This window comes from Osmerus eperlanus, chromosome 22, assembly GCF_963692335.1.
Source record: "Osmerus eperlanus chromosome 22, fOsmEpe2.1, whole genome shotgun sequence".
Lineage (NCBI taxonomy): Eukaryota > Metazoa > Chordata > Actinopteri > Osmeriformes > Osmeridae > Osmerus > Osmerus eperlanus.
In genome coordinates, this window is record NC_085039.1 from 11,961,790 (window position 1) to 11,982,151 (window position 20,362).

General features: G+C 50.6%; 3 protein-coding genes across 4 annotated transcripts; all 3 read left to right on the forward strand.

Moving 5' to 3' along the window:
* Positions 1-2,781: 2,781 nt before the first annotated feature.
* On the forward strand, positions 2,782-8,728 carry mri1 (methylthioribose-1-phosphate isomerase 1). Its single transcript, XM_062448039.1, has 6 exons — positions 2,782-3,113; positions 4,595-4,818; positions 5,022-5,191; positions 5,451-5,627; positions 5,844-6,068; positions 6,584-8,728. The coding sequence occupies exons 1-6, from the start codon at positions 2,982-2,984 to the stop codon at positions 6,715-6,717; spliced, it is 1,062 nt and encodes a 353-aa protein (XP_062304023.1). The 5' UTR covers positions 2,782-2,981; the 3' UTR covers positions 6,718-8,728.
* A 1,183-nt stretch (positions 8,729-9,911) lies between these two features.
* Positions 9,912-11,546, forward strand: c22h19orf53 (chromosome 22 C19orf53 homolog). Its single transcript, XM_062448131.1, has 3 exons — positions 9,912-10,068; positions 10,284-10,339; positions 10,982-11,546. The coding sequence occupies exons 1-3, from the start codon at positions 9,978-9,980 to the stop codon at positions 11,132-11,134; spliced, it is 300 nt and encodes a 99-aa protein (XP_062304115.1). The 5' UTR covers positions 9,912-9,977; the 3' UTR covers positions 11,135-11,546.
* Positions 11,547-11,800: 254 nt separating this feature from the next.
* slc25a23a (solute carrier family 25 member 23a) lies at positions 11,801-20,153 on the forward strand. 2 transcript variants are annotated; one of them, XM_062448038.1, is made up of 11 exons: positions 11,801-12,916; positions 14,557-14,683; positions 14,968-15,055; positions 15,642-15,753; positions 16,022-16,180; positions 16,321-16,473; positions 16,796-16,909; positions 17,958-18,125; positions 18,330-18,477; positions 18,695-18,864; positions 19,526-20,153. In XM_062448038.1, exons 1-11 carry the CDS (start codon positions 12,716-12,718, stop codon positions 19,538-19,540), a joined length of 1,455 nt encoding a protein of 484 aa, XP_062304022.1. In that variant the 5' UTR covers positions 11,801-12,715; the 3' UTR covers positions 19,541-20,153. The 2 variants fall into 2 exon arrangements, with proteins under 2 accessions (XP_062304022.1, XP_062304021.1); XM_062448037.1 differs by having other exon boundaries at positions 14,560-14,683; positions 18,695-20,153.
* The last annotated feature ends 209 nt before the right edge of the window (positions 20,154-20,362 follow it).

Here is a 20,362-nt window from a genome sequence, read left to right on the forward strand (position 1 = left end):
CCTCTCTTCCTGCATCCCCCTCTCTTCCTCCATCCCCTCTCTTCCTCCATCCCCCTCTCTTCCTCTATCTTCCTCCATCCCCCTCTCTTCCTCCATCTTCCTCCATCCCCCTCTCTTCCTCCATCCCCCTCTCTTCCTCCATCCCCGTCTCTTCCTCCATCCCCCTCTCTTCCTCCATCCCCTCTCTTCCTCCATCCCTCTCTCTTCCTCCATCCCCCTCTCTTCCTCCATCCCCCTCTCTTCCTCCATCCCTCTCTCTTCCTCCATCCCCCTCTGTAATGTCAGACCTGTTAACCAACAGCCATGCTGACACAGGATTTATTTGCCGACCTGAAACACTACTGTTCATCATTACCTGACCACAAAACACTACCGTGTTAACCCTTACCTGACCACAAATCAGCTCGCCTGCTGTTCTCTGCCATCCTTTGTCCCTCTCTCTCTCATCCCTCCCTCCCTCCCTCTCTCTCTCATCCCTCCCTCTCTCTCTCTCTCTCATCCATCCCTCCCTCTCTCTCTCTCTCTCTCTCATCCCTCTCTCTCTCATCCCTCCCTCCCTCTCTCTCTCTCATCCATCCCTCCCTCTCTCTCTCTCTCTCTCTCATCCCTCTCTCTCTCATCCCTCCCTCTCTCATCCCTCTTCCTCCTCTAAAATGTGTTCTTCAGAAAGGGGGTTTATACAGACAGCCCCCTGCTCCTTCAACTGAAATGAACCAGGACTGGAGCTATCTCACACTGAACGTGGGTGCGAGCTAGATGTGTGTGTGCGTGGGTGTGCGTCATGATCCTTATGTAATCCGTCTGCAGCGGTGTTCCCAGATTACAGTTGTGTGTGAGGCGCTGCTGTCATGGGAAACAAGGGGGGGGAGGCTCCACCACTGGGATTACAGCTCCCGTCGCCACGGAGACCACTCATTCCAGGATTTATCGCAGAAGACGAGAAATAGAATTAGAGTTTAGTAGAACCCTTAGAGGGAGGGGGGCGATGTAATCTACCTTCACCCTGCCACAGGTGATGTCATCTGTGTATGATGTAATCCCCGTGTGATGTCATCCCAGTATGATGTCATCCCTGTGTGAAGTCATCCCAGTATGATGTCATCCCAGTGTGATGTCACTGACTGGAATGTACGACAGTTGAATGTCTTGCGTGTTCTGATTTGCGCGCGCGTGCAAAAGTGTGTGAGAGGGAGTGTGAGAGGGAGAGAGAGGGAGGTAGAGGGTGAGAGGAGAGAGAGAGGGAGGGAGAGAGGGAGGGAGAGAGGGATTTTGGGGTCTCTGATGAAGCCAGAGAAGGGCTCTAATAGCAGGCAGATATTCACTTAATCTGGGTTAAAGCTGCCCTGATGTGTCCACTCTGATCCTCTCAGAAAAATCTCCTTTCTGAACAGAGCGTATTTCTTTAACCCACAACACACACTCTCTGTCAAAAGGCCAGCAGCACATTCATGCCCTGGACTTCCTGCCCTTTGACCCGCCCTGTCACCATGACGACTGAGCAACATTGTAGTTGGTTGTTCAGGGGGACAACAAACTCTAGCGTCATGGAGACAGATGGTCGGTCAAACTCTGCCACAAACACACACAACTCAGATAAACACACACTTGTTTCATGCTTCACTCCTCTCTCTCTTTGCTCTACATTTGTCCCCCTCTTTCACACATATATTTGCAACCCCCTACCCTCCATACCCCTCTCTCCTCCCTCCATCCCTCTCTCTCCTCCCTCCATACCCCTCTCTCCTCCCTCCATACCCCTCTCTCCTCCCTCCATCCCTCTCTCTCCTCCCTCTATACCCCTCTCTCCTCCCTCCATACCCCTCTCTCCTCCCTCCATACCCCTCTCTCCTCCCTCCATACCCCTCTCTCCTCCCTCCATCCCTCTCTCTCCTCCCTCCCTCCCTCCCTCCCTCCCTCCCTCCCTCCCTCCCTCTCTCTCTTCAAAGAACGGCATTAAAAGCCCTGGGGATGATTGTCTTGTTGTGCCTCAATCCTGCCCTGTTTCCATATGACCTGCCTGTCTTTCGTACCGTGTAGCCCATTGGCAATCAGTTCTATAGACGTGTTCAAATGTTGATATTATTGCTTATATGCAGCCTAGGTGAGAGCGCTATTTTTGTGGAGATGCATGGTGTGCGCGCGTGCCATGAGCTGGAGGAAAACGGCTGCAATGAACTATTCAATTGTATACTGATGATGATATTGTTTACTAAGGAAAATCATGGTTCTATTAAAAAGACTACAGCCTACCAAAACAGTGACTCGCGCTCTTATTTTTGTGTATGTGTGTTTCTGACAGTGTGTGTATGTGGGCTATAGTTTGTCTTTGGCTCCCGAAATTAGCGTACAGAACTATATTGAATAGCGCGTTTTGCGCTATTTGCATTCTAGGGTCAAAAGGAAAGATCTGCTGTGTGCCCCCCTTTGTCCCTCCGTGCCTCACACAGACGGCGGTCGCTCGCGCCTTTGTTAGAGGGACGTAGGATTAGCGCGTATGCTAATACAACTTATCTGAATGTAAAATTTCTACGAACAAAGGCAAGGCGACGCCGAGGCAGGGTTTTCTGTGTGTGGAGGGGCCGAGTCGCACCGGGGGAACCGTGGAAGTAGACTTTCATACCGTAAACGTAACAGAGAACGACAAACCGGAGAGCGCGCGAGAGGTGGGCGTTGACACGGGGAGGGTTGTGTTTCCTGCCCGGGAGAGCACGTGGTTCCGTGCCTGTGTGACAGTGTGAAAGGTTTCACAGCTCGCACCCCCCCCCCTCCTCTCTCTCTCTCTCTGTGTTCCCCCCTTCCAACTCGCATTCATTCCTCCAGCCTTCCGTTACTATAACCACCCCACACCCCCACACGGTCCATTTCACCCAACCCCCCCTCTCTCTTCCTATCTCTTCCCGTTACCGGGACAGCCGAAGGGCCGTTGTAGTACCAGTGTGAGCGTGTGTGTGTACCATCCGATCTACCATCTCGTTCGGGTCATGACGCTCGAAGCGATCCGTTACCGGGCCGGGTCCCTGCAAATCCTCAACCAGCTGCTGCTCCCGCACCAGACGGTGTTTGACGAGATTCGCTCGGTGCAAGACGGATATGAAGCCATCAAGTCCATGAAGGTAAGACACGCGGCTCTCCTCTTTGCCAACCTCTAACCAGATGTCTATTGCCTCCATCTCCATCTCTCTATCTTCTTCTCTTATCAGTCTCTTCTCCGCACTCCTTGCCCACGGTTTCAGTGTCACCTAACGCAGCGTCGGCCCAGCGTGCGTTTCTGAGTGTGAGTGCGTCTGCAAGCTAGTCTATTTTAGCTAGTTAGCTATCTTGTTTTTGTTCAGCTCTGTTTGTTGTGATTGTATGTTGGCCGCGGATGAGTTTTTGTGTCAAACGGGATCGATCTTTTGTGTGTCATTTAGCTAGCTCGTCGCGAAAGGAGATAGTTGTGAGGGCGAGGGATTGCTTCGCTTGTTGACACATACGACGTTATGGTCACGTTTTGGGACATGTATGTCACTGCTAACTAGCTAACACCAACGTAAGCTTCCTACACCGCGCCCGCATACGCTACCACATAACTATTCTGGTTTTCACCTCTAACCGCCCCGGTAACGTTGCAACCCTTGCTCGAGGCGATCGGGGCTGGTTTGCTTGTTCCCGAGCCTGTGGTGTGGGCTAACGTTGGACCTGGACCGATTGACGGAATTCCTTAAACGACAGTGGGGGGGCCATCAATTATTTACAGTTGTACCGTTTTAACGTGTGGCATTGAACAACCAGTGTGCCCGGTACCCGCATCCACCGTCAAAACGCCTCCCCATCTCTTTCACTGTAAAGACTGTGATGAATTATTGATGAACCGTTCTGGGTTTTTTGTTCCTCGCGCTCCGCTTGTTGACACCTACACTGACTCCTTTGGCGTTTACCGTTGCACGTGAGCGCCTTGGACAGGGAGAGTAGGAATTAGATCAGTTAGCATTCTGACCGTACCGTGTTTTCTTTGTACTTCTCTCTCTCTCTTTGTCTCTCTCTACCCCTCTCTCTATGTCTCTCTCTCTGTCTCTCACACACACACACATTGCCTATATCCCATTACACACAAATGTAATTAATGAATTGACCTAGAGTGCAGTGGTCCAAGTTTAAGGTGTGTGTGTGGCAGAGTGATGGAATGTTATCACCAGGACATGATGATGTCGTGTGTGTGTCCCAGAGGAGATGATGATGTCATGTGTGTCCCAGAGGAGATGATGATGTCATGTGTGTGTGTCCCAGAGGAGATGATGATGTCATGTGTGTCCCAGAGGAGATGATGATGTCATGTGTGTGTGTCCCAGAGGAGATGATAAACTGACCACTATGATGTCATCCATGCAACTTGCCTTCTTACCTGTCTAGCAGGTGATGGAACTCACCTAACCATACTTCCTGTGCTTCCTCCTATTCTCTCCCTCTTTATTCCTATCTCTCCTCTGCCTCTCTCCCCCCTTCTCTCCTCCTACCTCCCCCCATGCATCCCTCTCTCATCCCTCCTACTTTCTCCATTCTCCATTCTCCATTCTCCCTCCCTCCCTCCCTCCCTCCCTCCCTCCTCTCCCCTCAGGTGAGGGGGGCTCCTGCCATCGCCATTGTGGGCTGCCTGAGCCTGGCGGTGGAGCTGCGTGCCGGCGCCGGGGGCGACGACCCTGTGACCTTCATCCGCGAGTCTCTGTGTCACCTGACCTCGGCCAGGCCCACCGCCGTCAACATGGGCCGCGCCGCCCGCGAGCTGATGGAGCACGCGGAGAACGAGAGCATGGAGAAGAACACTGACCAGCTGAGAGAGAGGTGAGTGAAGGGGAGGAGGGGGGAGGGAGGGTGGAGAGGAGGGTAAAGGGAGGAGGGTAGAGAGGGGAGGAGGGGAGAGGAGGGAGAGGGAGGAGGGGAGTTACCTGAGAAAACCAGGAAGGCTATTCAGACAGACACCTTCGGCCCCCAATCAAAAAACAGCCTCTGCCTTGTGTCCCGCCCCTCCCGCTTCCGCCCTGCAGTGTGATTGGCTGGATTGAGGAGATGCTAGAGCGGGACGTCAACGACAACAAGAAGATCGGTAACTATGGCGCCCAGCACATCCTGTCTGGCGTCCCCAGAGACTCCGTCACCATCCTCACACACTGCAACACCGGCTCACTGGCCACCGCTGGATACGGCACCGCTCTGGGTATGACGAGAGGGTGTGTGTGGGGGGGAGAGTTGTGTGCGTGCTCTTCTAAGTCATATGAGTACAGACACCAGGCTTAATAACCATTTGTGTGTGTGTGTGTGTGTCTCTGTGTGTGTGTGTGTCTCTGTGTGTGTGTGTGTCTCTGTGTCTGTGTGTGTCTCTGTGTGTGTGTGTGTCTCTGTGTGTGTGTGTGTCTCTGTGTGTGTGTGTGTGTCTCTGTGTGTGTGTGTGTGTCTCTGTGTGTGTGTGTGTCCAGGTGTGGTGCGCAGCCTCCACTCCCTGGGCCGTCTGAGGCGTGTGTACTGCACGGAGACGCGTCCATACAACCAGGGCGCCCGGCTGACGGCCTACGAGGCGGTGTCTGAGGGCTTCCCTGCCACGCTCATCACCGACAGCATGGCCGCGCTCGCCATGAGGGAGAGGGGAATCACAGGTGTGAGTGTGTGTGTGAGCGTGAGAGAGTGTGTGTGTGTGTGTCTGATACCGTGAGAGGAGGTGTGTGTCTCTCCCTGAACCCTACGCCGCTCTCTTTCACTTCTCTGACTTTCTCTATCCATATTTGTCTCGCTCTCTCTCTCTCTTTCCCTCCTGTCCTTTCTCTTTCCATTCTGACTCTCTTCTCTCTCTCCTCTTCCTCCCCCTGTCTCAGCCGTTGTTGTCGGGGCCGACAGGGTGGTTGCCAACGGCGACACGGCTAACAAAGTGGGCACATACCAGCTGGCCATCGCCGCTAAGCATCATGGGATCCCGTTCTACGTGGCGGCGCCCAGCACGTCATGTGACCTGAGTCTGGAGAGCGGCCGGGACATCGTGATAGAGGAACGCCCCGCAGAGGAGCTCACCAGCATCAACGGGATCCCCATCGCCGCACCAGGTGTGTGTGTGTGTGTGTGTGTGCGTGCTCCTCTGATAGAGGTATCTTCAGAGCACGTTGAACTAGCTTGCTGCAGTGAAAGATGCTTGGAGAGAGATGAGAGAGAGAGATGAGAAGAGATTAGATGAGAGGGGGAGAGAATGTGAAAGGCTGAGAAAGGGGGAGAGAGTCTGTCCACAGTTGCTTCCAAGTGTGTGTGTGTGTTTGTGTGTTCAGTACTGATTGAGTTCTGTTTAGTAATCTCTCTAATTAGCTGATGTCTTTCACTAGCAGTAATTAACCAGTCTCTGTTAATGGAACCATAGATCCCTAGAGAGGTATGTGTGTGTGTGTGTGAGTGTGTGTTCCTAATGAAGATCCATGGACATTCTAACCATTCTCTATTTTCCTTCTACTAACCTCTCTTATCCTTTCTTTCTTTCTTTTCACCCCTTAATCTCCATCCCCCTCCCTCTGCCACCCAATTTCCCTCCTCTCTCACCTCTTCTCCCCTCCCCCTCCCCCTCTCCCCCCAGGTATAGACGTGTGGAATCCGGCGTTTGACGTGACCCCCCACCAGCTGATCACGGGGGGCATCATCACAGAGCTGGGGGTCTTCCTCCCCTCAGAGCTGCAGGCTGCGCTCACAGGTCGCCTCACCGCCCTGTAGACGTGCTTGGCTTCCCCTGCTGGCAGCAGAGCGGTACTGCAGGTGTACGCTGTTATATATACCACACACACACTCATACTCTGTTCTCTCTCTCACACACACACACACACCAGGGGCATTTCATTATACATGAGTGGGACGAGTCACACACCTTTTATTACGAAAATTATATTTAACGGCCGCAACAACAACAAAAAAACACATTTGAGAACAAACCTACGTCCCTGATACACACAAACACACACACACACAAACTGTCCTCACACAACTCAGTTTACTACACACACACCGTTAGTGTAATGCTTCCATGCTTAGCTACCACTGTCTCACTTAAACTCACAGGCTTCTGTAGTTTCCCCTTGGGATTAATAAAGTACTTACTTACCTGGGTTTACCCAAACACACACACACACACACACACACACACACACAGGGCTCAGACAGACACACAAAGACATACACACAATCTCCCTCTGTCGCTCTCTCTCCTTGCTCTGGTGTTTTCTGTGCTTCAATTACATCCCATGGTCTCTCCTCTCTCCTTCCCGATATCTCTCTCCCCATCCCTCTTTCTCTCCATATCTCTCTGTCTTTCTCTCTCTCCCCCTCTCTCTTTCTCTCTCCATATCTCTCTTTCTCTCTCTCTCCCCATCCCTCTTTCTCTCCATATCTCTCTTTCTCTCTCTATCCCCATCTCCCTACAAAGAATTGTAATGAAAAGGTTTTAATGCGGTGAATGAAGCCTATTTATCAGTTGTCTCTAAACTCACAACCTTGATAATCCTTCTAAAGGAGAATTGTACAACAGCGATTATATTGGAAGAGACTTTACAAGGTTGCATTTTTCTCTTCAGCGGTTTGTGGTGCTTAAAATGCTGCTTCTTCTTACTTTAGGTGTAGATACATATTAATCTACAAGTGTGTACATACGGACTGAAGCTACCACCACCATGAGAATTGAGAGTAGCAACATATTGATCATTAATTTGTAGAAAAACACCCCTCCGCTCCCAACAGGCCCCCCCAATCTAAATGTTATATTAACATTTATTTCCCTAGTTGTTTAACATAGTTGTGATAGTATGGTTTAAAGGTAAAGTTAGACGGATCATGAAACATGACAGGAGATATTCAGGCGCTGGCCCTTTAAGATCCTTTAAAAGGTTCTTTTGGAAGCCAAGCTCTAATAGGAACTCTGTTTGGATTCTCTAGAACACCCTCCGCTCTGATTCCCCCCACACAAACACCTCCACACACACACTATGACAAAACATCATTGCTTCTTTGGTGACTTGATATCATGACTGGTTACATGATTTTGATTATGTAATTAAAACAAACAGACAAATTGGCAAAGGGATACTTACATGAAAACAATATTGGAAACTAGCTACGATATTACTACACCTCTCACCAATCTAGTATGAATGAGATGCCAGGAAGGACCCGCTCACTGTACTGAATGTCTCACGCCCCTGGTAACAGGCCGGCTCTGTTCACTGCCTTACACCACCAGCAGGTATAGCACCACTGCTACTCTACATGCTAACAGAATCAGGACTAAAGCTAAGCTAACACGCTAACAGGACCACTGCTAAGCTAACACGCTTTCGGAATCAGGACTACAGCTAAACTAACATGCTAAGAGGACCACTGCTATGCTAACAGGACCACTGCAATGATAACATGCTCACAGAACAAGGACTACAGCTAAGCTAACATGCTAACGGGAGAGAACAGTCCTTGCACTGTTCCCAAGGCCTGCCTTCCACTCCTCCCCAAACACAGACCCCCCTTCTGTTCTTCACCAGTGACCACACAAACGCACCCCTTCATCTCTGCTCCATCCCTCGAACCTGCTCCACCCACCCCCACAAATTCTATTTTCTTCGCCCAGAGGACGGTCTGTCAAGATGGAAAGTTCCAGAACCTTCCTGTCAGAAAAGTGAAAAAAAAAATCAATCTAACAAAAACAAACCACCACCACAAAAAAAAACTAAAATAAAGAGAATCAAGTAGTGTGTCACAGTTTCGTCCACATTCTAGAATGTGCCGTAGATTAGAGCTAGACCCAACTCTGCCCCCCTCACCACCCTCCCTCCTTCCCCCTCACCACCCTCCCCCTCACCACCCTCCCTCCTTCCCCCTCACCACCCTCCCTCCTTCCCCCTCACCACCCTCCCTCCTTCCCCCTCACCACCCTCCCCCCAAGACCGGGGGAGATTCTCCCTCCTTCTCTCTCCTCACTAGGATGCCGTACGGTGTCAGATCACAGAAGGCTTGCTGTCGACACACACACACAACTCTGCTGTGCTCCATTGGCTTGCTTTCTTTCCATTTTCTTTTTCTTTGCATTTCTTTTTTATTGTCGTTGAGAAATTGAACAAAGAGTGAGATGGAAGAGAGTCACAGGTCCAGAACAATGTAGCAACTTTGTGGCCATCTGTAATTTTGTTCCAAACTAGAGAAGAAAAAAACAAAACAAAAAAAATGGTACGAGAACGTTACGGGTTTTGTTTATTTTGAATGTTCGTTCGTTGTCATAACAACGATTATTTGCTGTGTGGTATGATGTCTTTTTTTTTTGTTGGTGATTCTTCTTCGTGATGACGCTGTTGTTTAATAGCCTACACTACACCGAGGAGGCCTCCTCGACCACACACACTACCAGCCAAACACACACACACACGAACAGTGATAAATAGCCTCTAAAACAGGCTGTATTTGCCAAATTCCGGCGCCAGCAGTCACACACTTTCTGCCCATCTTGCTAAATCAATGAATTGGAGGCAGCTCTGATGACAGTTTATCTATGTATAAGCCAATTAGAAGAGAACTACGTGTCTGGTGACGGTTTAGGTAGAAGTGAAGTTTAGAGGGCCTCTTTCAGTGTAGTATTCTATGTTTTTATTGTTATTATTGATATTCACATCTGGGTTTAGTTTTGTATTAAGTGAAGATAGTTCAAACTGGATGTTTTTTTATATATATGTATATGAATATAATGCTGTATACTGCAGTCATGAAACAAGAGATTTCTCTTTCACATCAGTTCAATAAAAATGAAGGGACAAATAAGGTGTCAGTCTTTCTTTGATTTTAATTCTTATTAATATATTATAATAAAAAAAACATAACTATTAAACCAAATTACAATATGTCATGGTAAACGATCCGCCCATCTCGGTCTTCGACGCTCCCACAACCGACATTCTGTATCCGGGTCAGAGGTCTAATCGTAATCGCATTAACTGAGAAAGATGGCGCAAGGTAAACAGAAGTTCAAGGCACAGCGACCTGGCGGAGCCAAGAAACCGCAGCCAAACAAACAGAAAGGGCCGAAGAAAGGAGGTATGTTCGATGTTACTCTTCTGCTATGTTTGTTTTAGTTTTTTTTGTTTCCCGGACCTTGTAAAGTTTAGAAGGTGGTGCGACATGCGTTGTGGTGGCCATCTTGGATCAAACGGGGCGAGTAGGGCTGGAATGGCTTGAATTCCACGTTTGACAGTGGAAACTGAAACGTCTGGCCACACACAGAACGTTAATCCCTCCCTCCTTTTCAACAGGCAGGGTGATCGCTCCCAAGAAGGCTGTGGTTGTCCAGCAGCAGAAGTTGAAGAAGGTAAGAAACACACCGGAAAAAAAACTATTAGCAAAAGCTTGAAAGTAAACTAGGATTATCCATTTTTGTCTGGCAAACCATGAACGTGTGCTGCTCACCTCAGTAGGCTGCCTACCTGTTCAGAATAGGTTGCCATGGACACCAGCATTAACTACCCCTACCATCGTTTTCTAATAACAACGGGCAGGCATTTTGAGTAGCTATCTACAAAAGGCAAGATTGGCGAGGCGAACTTTCGTCTTTGGCCAACTTTGAGGATCACACAAATTGGGGGCGCAGTTTATAATATCTGAATTTGTTTTGTAATATTTACTGCACCCGTGCAGCTTTAAGGTCAACGGCCGCAAAGTCTGGCTAGTGTCGCACTTCATGAGGTTGGGTAGAGCGTTTGACTTAAGATAGAGGTCGTACAGTAGGTTTAAATCGCCCTCTAAGTCGCTTTGGATAAACAAGTTTGCTAAGTAGGCATATATGCATAGGCTACTAAACCATTTAACCACGTAGTAAAATGTCCCAGAGCTACACCTGTTGTTGGATCTCACTAAGGATTTACAGGACACGGGTTACAGGCCTGCCTTGACTGTAACCAGCGAACCTGAATCTTGCCTCTTTTAACCTCTGACCCCTGGTCCTACCCTGCAGGGCCTGGAGGTGGCGATCAGGAACAAGATCGAGCAGGAAGTGACCCACAAGGCGTCCCACTCGCTCCACAAGCACCTGAGCATCGTCAAGGGAGCGGAAAGGACGCCCCCCCCAGGTGTGGGGCAGCGTCCTGGGGCTAGAACCTCCAAATAACTAGGATACTCCCCTCTCCTCCCTCCTCCTACCTGCTCCCTCCTCCTAGACTAACGGGAACGCCCCCTCTCTCATCCCCACGGAGTCTTCGACCTGTGATTGGGAGAGCTTCAAGGAGCTTGTGTCGTAGAAGAGACAATGGGACTGAAATGAGTGGTGGTGTCACGCTGAAAACCTCCACTAGGTGGCGATCAGTCAATCAAGCCTGAGAAGAAGCCTCTTGGAAGAAGTCTGGCTTGTTTTACACCTTACAGGGCAGCTGGCTTGTGTTTCTTCACTGTTGTCATCTGTCAGTGATGATATCAAAGACACAATCAAGGTTGTATCTGACACATGGCCCAAATGCAAAAATACGAATAAAAAGTATGTGGACATATTTATACAAGCAGTGTATATTTGTGTTTGAAGATTGTCCTGCCTTAACAGATCTTTTGTTCGTGTGAACCCTTAAAAAAATATTAGATGTAAAGACAACAATCATCTTCTACATGTCTAATTTTCGAGTCGCTGTAGGCTACACAGCACTCGCAGGCTGAGATAAAGTAACAGGTGCTACTAGCTAGAAGTGTGTGTGTGTGTGTTCTTATGAGTGTCTGTTTGCAGTGCTCAATGTCTTGTTGTTCTCAACCTGAATTGCACGGGGAGGGGAGGGGGGGGCGGGGCATGTTTGAACCAAGGCTTTTAGAAAGTTATAAGAACGGGCCATCGACCCAACCAATCAAACGCAAGCAGTCAGTGGTTCACGATCACAAACATACTTTAGATAGGCTAACCCGTTTTCAGTTAACCTTGTCTTAAGAGTCGGAGTGCTTGTGTACATATTAAACTGAACGTGAACGCGTTTTCCTTGAACGGCGCATGACTCGCGCATACTTCATTCCCTACTCTTGTCGTTAACCACTGTTTCGACGCTCACGCGCTGCCGTAAGGGAGAGCGAGACAGTGTGTTCCGTGACCGAAGCAAGGGCACGTTGAGAACAGGATGAATCTATGCGTGACAACCAAGCCTGAGAGAGAGACCACCGAACATATATCGCGTAACTCTAGTCCATTTTACGTTATTCCAACCATGCTGTAAAGCGAGGGTCTCACACGCCTTTATAACGCCAGTAATGTTTCGCCCGTAGGCTTCAATCTGCTTGCGTGCAGTATAAACGAGACGAAGGCACGTTTCATCTCCGAATGTTCCGTACATAACCGGTACAGGCATGAATATGACACCGGATTAGCGTTACCGACCCGGCCATCTAAGGAGGACCGCAGTCCAGGAGCTTTTTAACCGTTCTGGCAAAGAAAAGGAGAGAGCGAGAGGAAAAGAGAGACGACGTTTCTTATGGTCGCTTCCTTGTTTCTTTAACTTGTAAACATCGAGTAATTATGGACATTTGAGAGGAACTGAAACACGTTCCAGCTGTTAACCACTGGGGATTTTAACCGCGTCATCTGTTATATCTATGCGGCTCGAGATCCTAAATTACATGGGCAACAGGACGTCGTTGTAGATTACCGTCCACTGGGAAACCTGTGATCTAACCACGTCCCTGGGGCTGTCACTGGGTCTCGTGTGTTTGCAGTCGCCATATGGGGCAGCCGGGGGCTCGGGTCCCCCGGGGCTGGATCCGTGCCCGGTGTCAGGACGGCGACGGTTCTGACACGGACCGGGAGAAACGGTGGGCGGAGCTGTTTGACGAGCTCGATCTCAACAAGGATGGACGGATCGACATTTACGAGCTGCGGACCGGGTTGGCCGCGCGGGGACTCTCTCGCGGCTCGGTGGACAGGGTAAGCAGGCCCCTGCGCGCTGCAAAGAGAAAGGCAAACTAAAATACACATCTTAAGAAACGGGTCAAGAAAAAAGAGAGCTATAGCGTGCGTGCTTGTGTGCGTGTGTGTGATGTCACAGATGCAAAGACCCCCCCCCCCCACCGATGCTCTACCGGGGGACTCCCTTCCTATGAATGACCGCTCGTGGCAGTATGAGCCCTAAAGGAAAATACATTGTTGCTAGTTCGGTTCCTACTAGTATCCAGGGCTGTGTGTGAAGGTTTGTTTTCAGTAAAATACATTTACAGTACCAGTAGTCCTACTTGTCCTCCAAATGCAGAGTTATATGTGAGTGTGTGTGTATGTTTGGCAGTCTAATGACATTTCTCACCTTACTTTGTTTATTTAGGTTGGTGTGCCTACTGGATGGCAGTGTGGGTGGACATAGAGGCATGTGTGTGTGTGTGTAGGCCTACTACACGTGTTGGAAAGTACATGCTAGCTATTTTAGTGCAGGGAGATGAACTTTGTAAGATGAGAAAGGCTTTAACCTTTCTGCAGAGATGGCAAAAGTACACACATCCTTTACTTAACCTGTACAGATACTCATGTTTCAATTTAATCTGGTAAAAGATCGTAATCGACGATCTCTGCAATACCGTACAATACGGAGTCCTCAAGTACTCATTAATGATGCAGACTTATTTTTTTTACTTTTTAAAAATATATATTTAAAAAAAAATTCAAAAAAAGAAATTTTACAAAATAAATCAAAACGAAATTATTCTTTTTGTAATTTAAATCTTTTAAAACTTTCAAAATCTTTTTTTCACCTTTTTCACCTTTTGTTTCGTGTTGCCTTCAGCCTTGCTCCATGGTAGCTTTGTAGACTAGCTAACATTTGTTGTGCGTGATAGCCAAGAAAAAATATTGATCATGCCACCAAATACAGATTAAAACCAAAGCTATCAGTATGACTGTGTGTGTGTTTCCCAGTAAGGGTTCTCGAGGGTGTAGCTTAAAGATAACAAGCTGTCCCTCACCTGCCCTGCATCCCTCCATCTCTCCATCACCCCATCCCTCCATCACCCCATCCCTCAATCTCTCCATCACCCCATCCCTCCATCACCCCATCACCCCATCTCTCCATCACCCCATCTCTCCATCACCCCATCTCTCCATCACCCCATCCCTCCATCACCTCATCACCCCATCCCTCCATCACCCCATCCCTCCATCACCCCATCTCTCCATCACCCCATCTCTCCATCCCTCCATCACCCCATCCCTCCATCACCCCATCCCTCCATCACCCCATCTCTCCATCACCCCATCCCTCCATCACCCCATCCCTCCATCACCCCATCTCTCCATCACCCCATCTCTCCATCACCCCATCTCTCCATCACCCCATCTCTCCATCACCCCATCCCTCCATCACCCCATCTCTCCATCACCCCATCTCTCCATCATCCTAACCTCTCTGGGGTCTCTCTGGCCTCTCTCCTCCCTCTCTACCCATCCATCCTCCTATTCCTTCCCCCTCCCTCCTCTCCCATCCTCGCATCTCCTCTTCTCCCCCCTCCTCGCCTCTCTCCCTCCCCTCGCCTCTCCCCCCCCCCTTCCTCCCCCTTCCTCCTCCTCCCCTCCTCCCTCAGCAGATAGTCAAGGTAGGAGACACCAACCATGATGGAGAGCTGGACTTTGGAGAGTTCTGCCAGTATCTCCAGCAGCACGAGAAACAGCTCAGACTCATGTTCCGCTCTCTGGACAGCAACCATGATGGTGCGGCACACACACCACAGACACACACACTACACACACACACATTACACAGACACACATACATACATACACACTACACAGACACACACATACACACATACACACTACACAGACACAGACACACACACACACACAACCACATACATTACACAGACACACACACAGACACACAGACACACACACGACAGACACACACATACACACTACACAGACACACACAAATACACATGTATACGCACACACGGACTGACGGATGGTGTGTGTTTGTGTGTGTGTGGTTTCAGGCGAGATCGATGCAGGTGAGATCCAGCAGTCCCTCCATGCCGTGGGAGTGAACGTGAGCCTGGATCAAGCAGCCAGGATCCTGCACAGGTCTCCTCCTACACCAACCCTCCAGAACTCTAGAACATTCTAGAGCTCTTTAGAACATTCTAGACTCATCACATCTGTATCTATCATAGAATGCAAGGCTTTGAACGCTTAAATGCTGCTGCTTAAATGCTGCTGCACATGTTTCTGTGTGTGTGTGTGTGGTGTGTGTGTGTGGTGTGTGTGGTGTGTGTGTGGTGTGTGTGTGTGGTGTGTGTGTGTGTGGTGTGTGTGTGTGTGTGTGTGTGTGTGTGTGTGTGTGTGTGGTGTGTGTGTGTGTGTGTGTGTGTGGTGTGTGTGTGTGGTGTGTGTGTGTGTGTGGTGTGTGTGTGTGTGGTGTGTGTGTGTGTGTGTGTGTGTGTGTGTGTGTGTGTGGTGTGTGTGTGTGTGTGTGTGTGGTGTGTGTGTGTGTGTGTGTGTGTGTGTGTGTGGTGTGTGTGTGTGTGTGTGTGTGTGGTGTGTGGTGTGTGTGTGGTGTGTGTGTGTGTGTGTGTGGTGTGTGGTGTGTGTGTGTGTGTGGTGTGTGTGTGTGGTGTGTGTGTGTGGTGTGTGGTGTGTGTGTGTGTGTGGTGTGTGTGTGTGTGATCAGTATGGACAGGGACGGCACCATGACCATCGACTGGGACGAGTGGCGAGATCACTTCCTGTTCAACCCCCTGCACAACATGGAGGACGTGGCGCGCTACTGGAAACACTCCATGGTGAAAACACTCACACACCACACACACCCCTCACACTCACACACCACACACACACCACACACACCACGCACACCCCTTACACACCACACACACCACACACACACCACACACACCCCTTACCACACACACCCCTCACACACCACACATACACCACACACACCCCTCACACACCACACACACACCACACACACACACACCACACACACCACTCACACACCCCCCTCACAAATCCACACCTCACAGTTCTTATTTTCTCCCTCCCTCCCAGATGTTAGACATTGGGGAGCAGCTGACCATACCAGATGAGTTTACGGAGCAGGAGAAGAAGTCAGGGTTCGTGTGGAGGCAGCTGATGGCGGGGGCCATGGCTGGCTCTGTGTCCCGCACCGGCACCGCCCCCCTGGACCGCCTCAAGGTCTTCCTGCAGGTGGGGAGGGGCCGGGGGTGTGTGTGTGTGTGTGTGTGGGGGGGGGTCTGGTGTGTACTTGTGCCATTAGAGAGTTACCATGTAACTGCTTTCTCCCTTCTCACTGTCTCTCTCTGACCCCCCTTCCTTAACCCCCCTAGGTGCATGGCCAGACCCCAGGCAGGGGCTCTGTGCTGGATGGACTGAGGGCCATGGTGAAGGAGGGGGGGGTGGGCTCCCTCTGGAGGGGCAACGGGGTCAACGTGCTGAAGATCGCCCCGGAGACCGCTATCAAGTTCCTGGCCTACGAACAGGTGAACTGGTCCCCACTCTCTTTCTCTCTCTCTCTCTCTCTCTCTCTCTCTCTCTCTCTCTCTGTCTCTCTCTTTTGCGTTATTTTTCTTTCTCTCTGTCTTTCGTTCTCTTCTCTAGCTCTCTCTTACTCTTCTATATCTCACTCAGGCATTCTCACTGACAATGCTACTCTCATTCGCTCTGACATTGTCATATTGAATAACTTCTAATATACTATTGTGCTTTGCTGAACTGTTCATTCTCGTGTCTCCCTCTCTTTCTCCTTTTTCTCTCCTTCTCCCTCTCTTTCCCCCTCCCCCCCTCTTGCTCCTCCTCCCTCAGATCAAGCGTGTGATGCATGGCAGTAAGGAGGGCGGGACATTGAGGGTGCACGAGAGGTTTGTGGCCGGCTCATTGGCTGGAGCCACAGCACAGACCGCTATCTATCCAATGGAGGTCAGACAGCGATTCACACACACACACACACACATTTATCTATATCCTCCTTTGCTAACTCCTTTGTCTGTTCTCCTTCCCCTCTTCATCCCTCCCTCCCACCTCCTCCCTCCCCATCTCTCTCTCCTCCCTCTCTCTCCTCCTCTCTCTCTCCTCCCTCTCTCTCTCCTCCCTCTCTCTCCTCCCTCTCTTTCTCCTCCATCTCTCTCCTCCTCTCTCTCTCCTCCTCTCTCTCTCCTCCCTCTCTCTCTCCTCCCTCTCTCTCTCTCTCCCTCCTCTCTCTCTCCTCCCTCTCTCTCTCTCCTCCCTCCTCCCCTCCTCCTCCCTCTCTCTCTCTCTCTCTCCTCCCTCTCTCTCCCTCCTCTCTCTCTCCTCCCTCTCTCTCCTCCATCTCTCTCTCCTCCCTCTCTCTCTCTCCTCCCTCTCTCCTCCATCTCTCTCTCCTCCATCTCTCTCTCCTCCATCTCTCTGCACCCTCTCTCTCCTCCCTCTCTCTCCCTCTTCCCCTCCTCCTCCATCTCCATCTCTCTCTCCTCCCCTCCTCCTCCCTCTCTCTCTCCTCCCTCTCTCTCTCCTCCATCTCCATCTCTCCTCCCTCTCTCTCCTCCATCTCTCTCTCCTCCCTCTCTCTCCCTCCTCTCTCTCTCCCTCCTCCCTCTCTCTCCTCCCTCTCTCTCCTCCCTCTCTCTCCTCCATCTCTCTCTCCTCCATCTCTCTCTCCTCCATCTCTCTCCTCCCTCTCTCTCTCCAACCTCTCTCTCCCTCTTCCCCTCCTCCACCATCTCCATCTCTCCTCCCTCCTCCCCTCCTCCTCCCTCTCTCTCTCCTCCATATCTCTCTCCTCCCTCTCTCTCCCTCCTCTCTCTCTCCCTCCTCTCTCTCTCCTCCCTCTCTCTCCTCCATCTCTCTCTCCTCCATCTCTCTCCTCCATCTCTCTCTCCTCCATCTCTCTCTCTCCTCCATCTCTCTCTCCTCCATCTCTCTCCTCCATCTCTCTCTCCTCCATCTCTCTCTCTCCTCCCTCTCTCCTCCCTCTCTCCTCCCCCAGGTCCTGAAGACCCGTCTCACCCTGCGCAGCACGGGGCAGTACCGCAGTGTGGCCGACTGTGCCAGGCAGATCCTGGAGAGGGAGGGGCCCAAGGCCTTCTACAAGGGCTACCTGCCCAACCTGCTGGGCATCATCCCCTACGCCGGCATAGACCTGGCTGTCTACGAGGTCCCCGCCCACACACACACACACATGTAGACACACGCAAACACACAGACATGTATATGCACACACAAACACACATGGCCTTCCACACACACGAGAAAACCACTTATCCTCTCCCCCCCTCCTCCTCCCCCCCTCCTCCTCCTCCTCCCCCCCTCCTCCTCCTCCTCCCCTCCTCCTCCCCCCCTCCTCCTCCCCCCCGCCCAGACCCTGAAGAACGCCTGGCTCCTGAGGAACACGACCTCTGCAGACCCCGGGGTTCTGGTCCTGGTGGGCTGTGGAACCCTCTCCAGCACCTGCGGCCAGCTGGCCTCCTACCCTCTGGCCCTCATCAGGACACGCATGCAGGCCCAGGGTGTGTGCTTTTGTGTGTGTCTCTGTGTGTGTGTGTCTGTGTGCGTGTTTGTGAGCGGTGCTAAATGGGAAAGGTGTGATAAATGACTGATTCTGTGATACATTTTTCTAACTCTCTTCTTGCCCCCATCCACCTCTTCTTCTCCTCTCTCCCTACCTCCCCACCCCGATCCACCCAACCACCTCTCTTGCTGTACCTCCTCCCTCCCTCCCCTCAGCCACAGTGAAGGGCGCCCCCCAGCTCTCCATGCTGGGGTTGTTCCGGAACATCGTGACCCAGGAGGGCGTGGCCGGCCTCTACCGAGGCATAGCGCCCAACTTCCTGAAAGTCATCCCCGCCGTCAGCATCTCCTACGTGGTCTACGAGCACATGAGGAAGGTCCTGGGGGTGGAGGGGGTGAGGGGGAGGTGAGGGAGGTAGGAAAGGGAATGGGGGAGGGGTGGAGGGGAGGTGAGGTGGGTACATAAGGAATGTCCATGGGGGATAAGGGGAGGATGGAGGATGGAGGAGAGAGGAGAGAGGATGGAGGAGGGATGTGAACGGACAGAAACACCTGCAGTTTCAACATTGTGGTGGCATGCTGTCTTGGAGGGGGAGGTGGTGGTGGTGGAGGTGGAGGAGGTGGTGGAGGAAGAGATGGTGGAGGAGGAGGTGGTGGAAGGATGCACGGAGGAGCGGGCCAGAACTGCCACAGACTCCTGCTAACGTCATACTGTGTGTGCGTGCCAGGCGTTGCCGTGACGAGTGGCGTGACTTCTGTACGTTGCATGGGCAGCATGCAGAGGGGTGTGATCAATGTTGTGACCAGCCAGCGACCGTAACACGCTACCGCCTGTGTCCTTCACGTGTCCTACACGGGCCGTCTGAGGAGAACCTGCTTGGCCCTGTGTGCTGACTAACTCCCTGGCGCCCTTTGAGAGTTCTCCTGTGTGCTGGAGAACTGTCTTTTTACATCCCGTACTAAGAAAAGACAACTGTGGATAGGATTTCTTGTTTTGTTTTAAAGTCGGCCCTCCCCTTCCAATACAACTTTAGGTGGAGCATCGAGGTAGCCCTGGAGTAGAGCAGGGCTTAACCATCTCCTGCTGTTCTCTGGGAGGAGGTGCTTGCAGCCACTGTGATCCCAGGGGAATCACGGAACCACAGAATCATGGAATCATCGTATTATGGAAGTGTGCAGAGTTCTAGTAAAGTTTTGCAATGAGAATTGGACAAACGCCAGCAGGAAAGACTGACTGATGAGGAGGAGGAGGATGAAGAGTTGGGTTGGCAGACCTTGTTTTCTGTTACCTGGACAAAAATAAATAAAAGACATAATTAGATATATTTTAGAATTTTAAATACCACAGGACAAAGCGGTATGATGATAAAGTATTAAAACCATTCAATGTCACATATCCGTTGTTGCCGAAGACATTCAAAGAGCAAAGGGTCCAGATTCAAACTATAAATTTTATTTATCTAACAGTTATTTTACCTCAAGCTGAAGGTCAATAGTAGTGCTATAGTTTTAGTACCGGACTTCTCTCAGCATGATTTGGAGATTAAATATTTTTTAAATCCAAAAACAGGACTGAGGCACATGCTGCAGATCTTGACGAATGCATGGTTGGATGTATTTATCCTGAGTAGCCCAGGGCTCAGTTCTGCTGATGTCATGACGATGATGTCATGTAGGCTACAAGAAATGGAATCCCATTGCATGTGTATGAGTCTGTGTCATGTGATAAAAAGAGAGACTGTGAGTGTGAGTCTGTGATTGAGAGGAAGTACGCTATTGTAAGGAAGAGTTTTGTTCAACCACAGGCCTAAACTGCCCTAGTTATTTCAATGTTGTTGTTTTTTCAGACAACTTCAGTGTCAGTGTATCAGATAAAGGAATGTG

What these genes read in the sequence shown, in the direction of transcription:
- c22h19orf53 (XM_062448131.1), top strand. Translation starts at nt 9,978, where the DNA reads ATGGCGCAAGGTAAACAGAAGTTCAAGGCACAGCGACCTGGCGGAGCC. An exon ending in GAAAGGGCCGAAGAAAGGAG is followed by an intron (nt 10,069 to 10,283) that starts GTATGTTCGATG and finishes CCTTTTCAACAG; the next exon opens with GCAGGGTGATCGCTCCCAAG. An exon ending in AGCAGCAGAAGTTGAAGAAG is followed by an intron (nt 10,340 to 10,981) that starts GTAAGAAACACA and finishes CCTACCCTGCAG; the next exon opens with GGCCTGGAGGTGGCGATCAG.
- mri1 (XM_062448039.1), top strand. Translation starts at nt 2,982, where the DNA reads ATGACGCTCGAAGCGATCCGTTACCGGGCCGGGTCCCTGCAAATCCTC. An exon ending in AAGCCATCAAGTCCATGAAG is followed by an intron (nt 3,114 to 4,594) that starts GTAAGACACGCG and finishes CTCTCCCCTCAG; the next exon opens with GTGAGGGGGGCTCCTGCCAT. An exon ending in GAGGGAGAGGGGAATCACAG is followed by an intron (nt 5,628 to 5,843) that starts GTGTGAGTGTGT and finishes CCCCTGTCTCAG; the next exon opens with CCGTTGTTGTCGGGGCCGAC.
- slc25a23a (XM_062448037.1), top strand. Translation starts at nt 12,716, where the DNA reads ATGGGGCAGCCGGGGGCTCGGGTCCCCCGGGGCTGGATCCGTGCCCGG. An exon ending in TCTGGACAGCAACCATGATG is followed by an intron (nt 14,684 to 14,967) that starts GTGCGGCACACA and finishes GTGTGGTTTCAG; the next exon opens with GCGAGATCGATGCAGGTGAG. An exon ending in GCTACTGGAAACACTCCATG is followed by an intron (nt 15,754 to 16,021) that starts GTGAAAACACTC and finishes CCTCCCTCCCAG; the next exon opens with ATGTTAGACATTGGGGAGCA.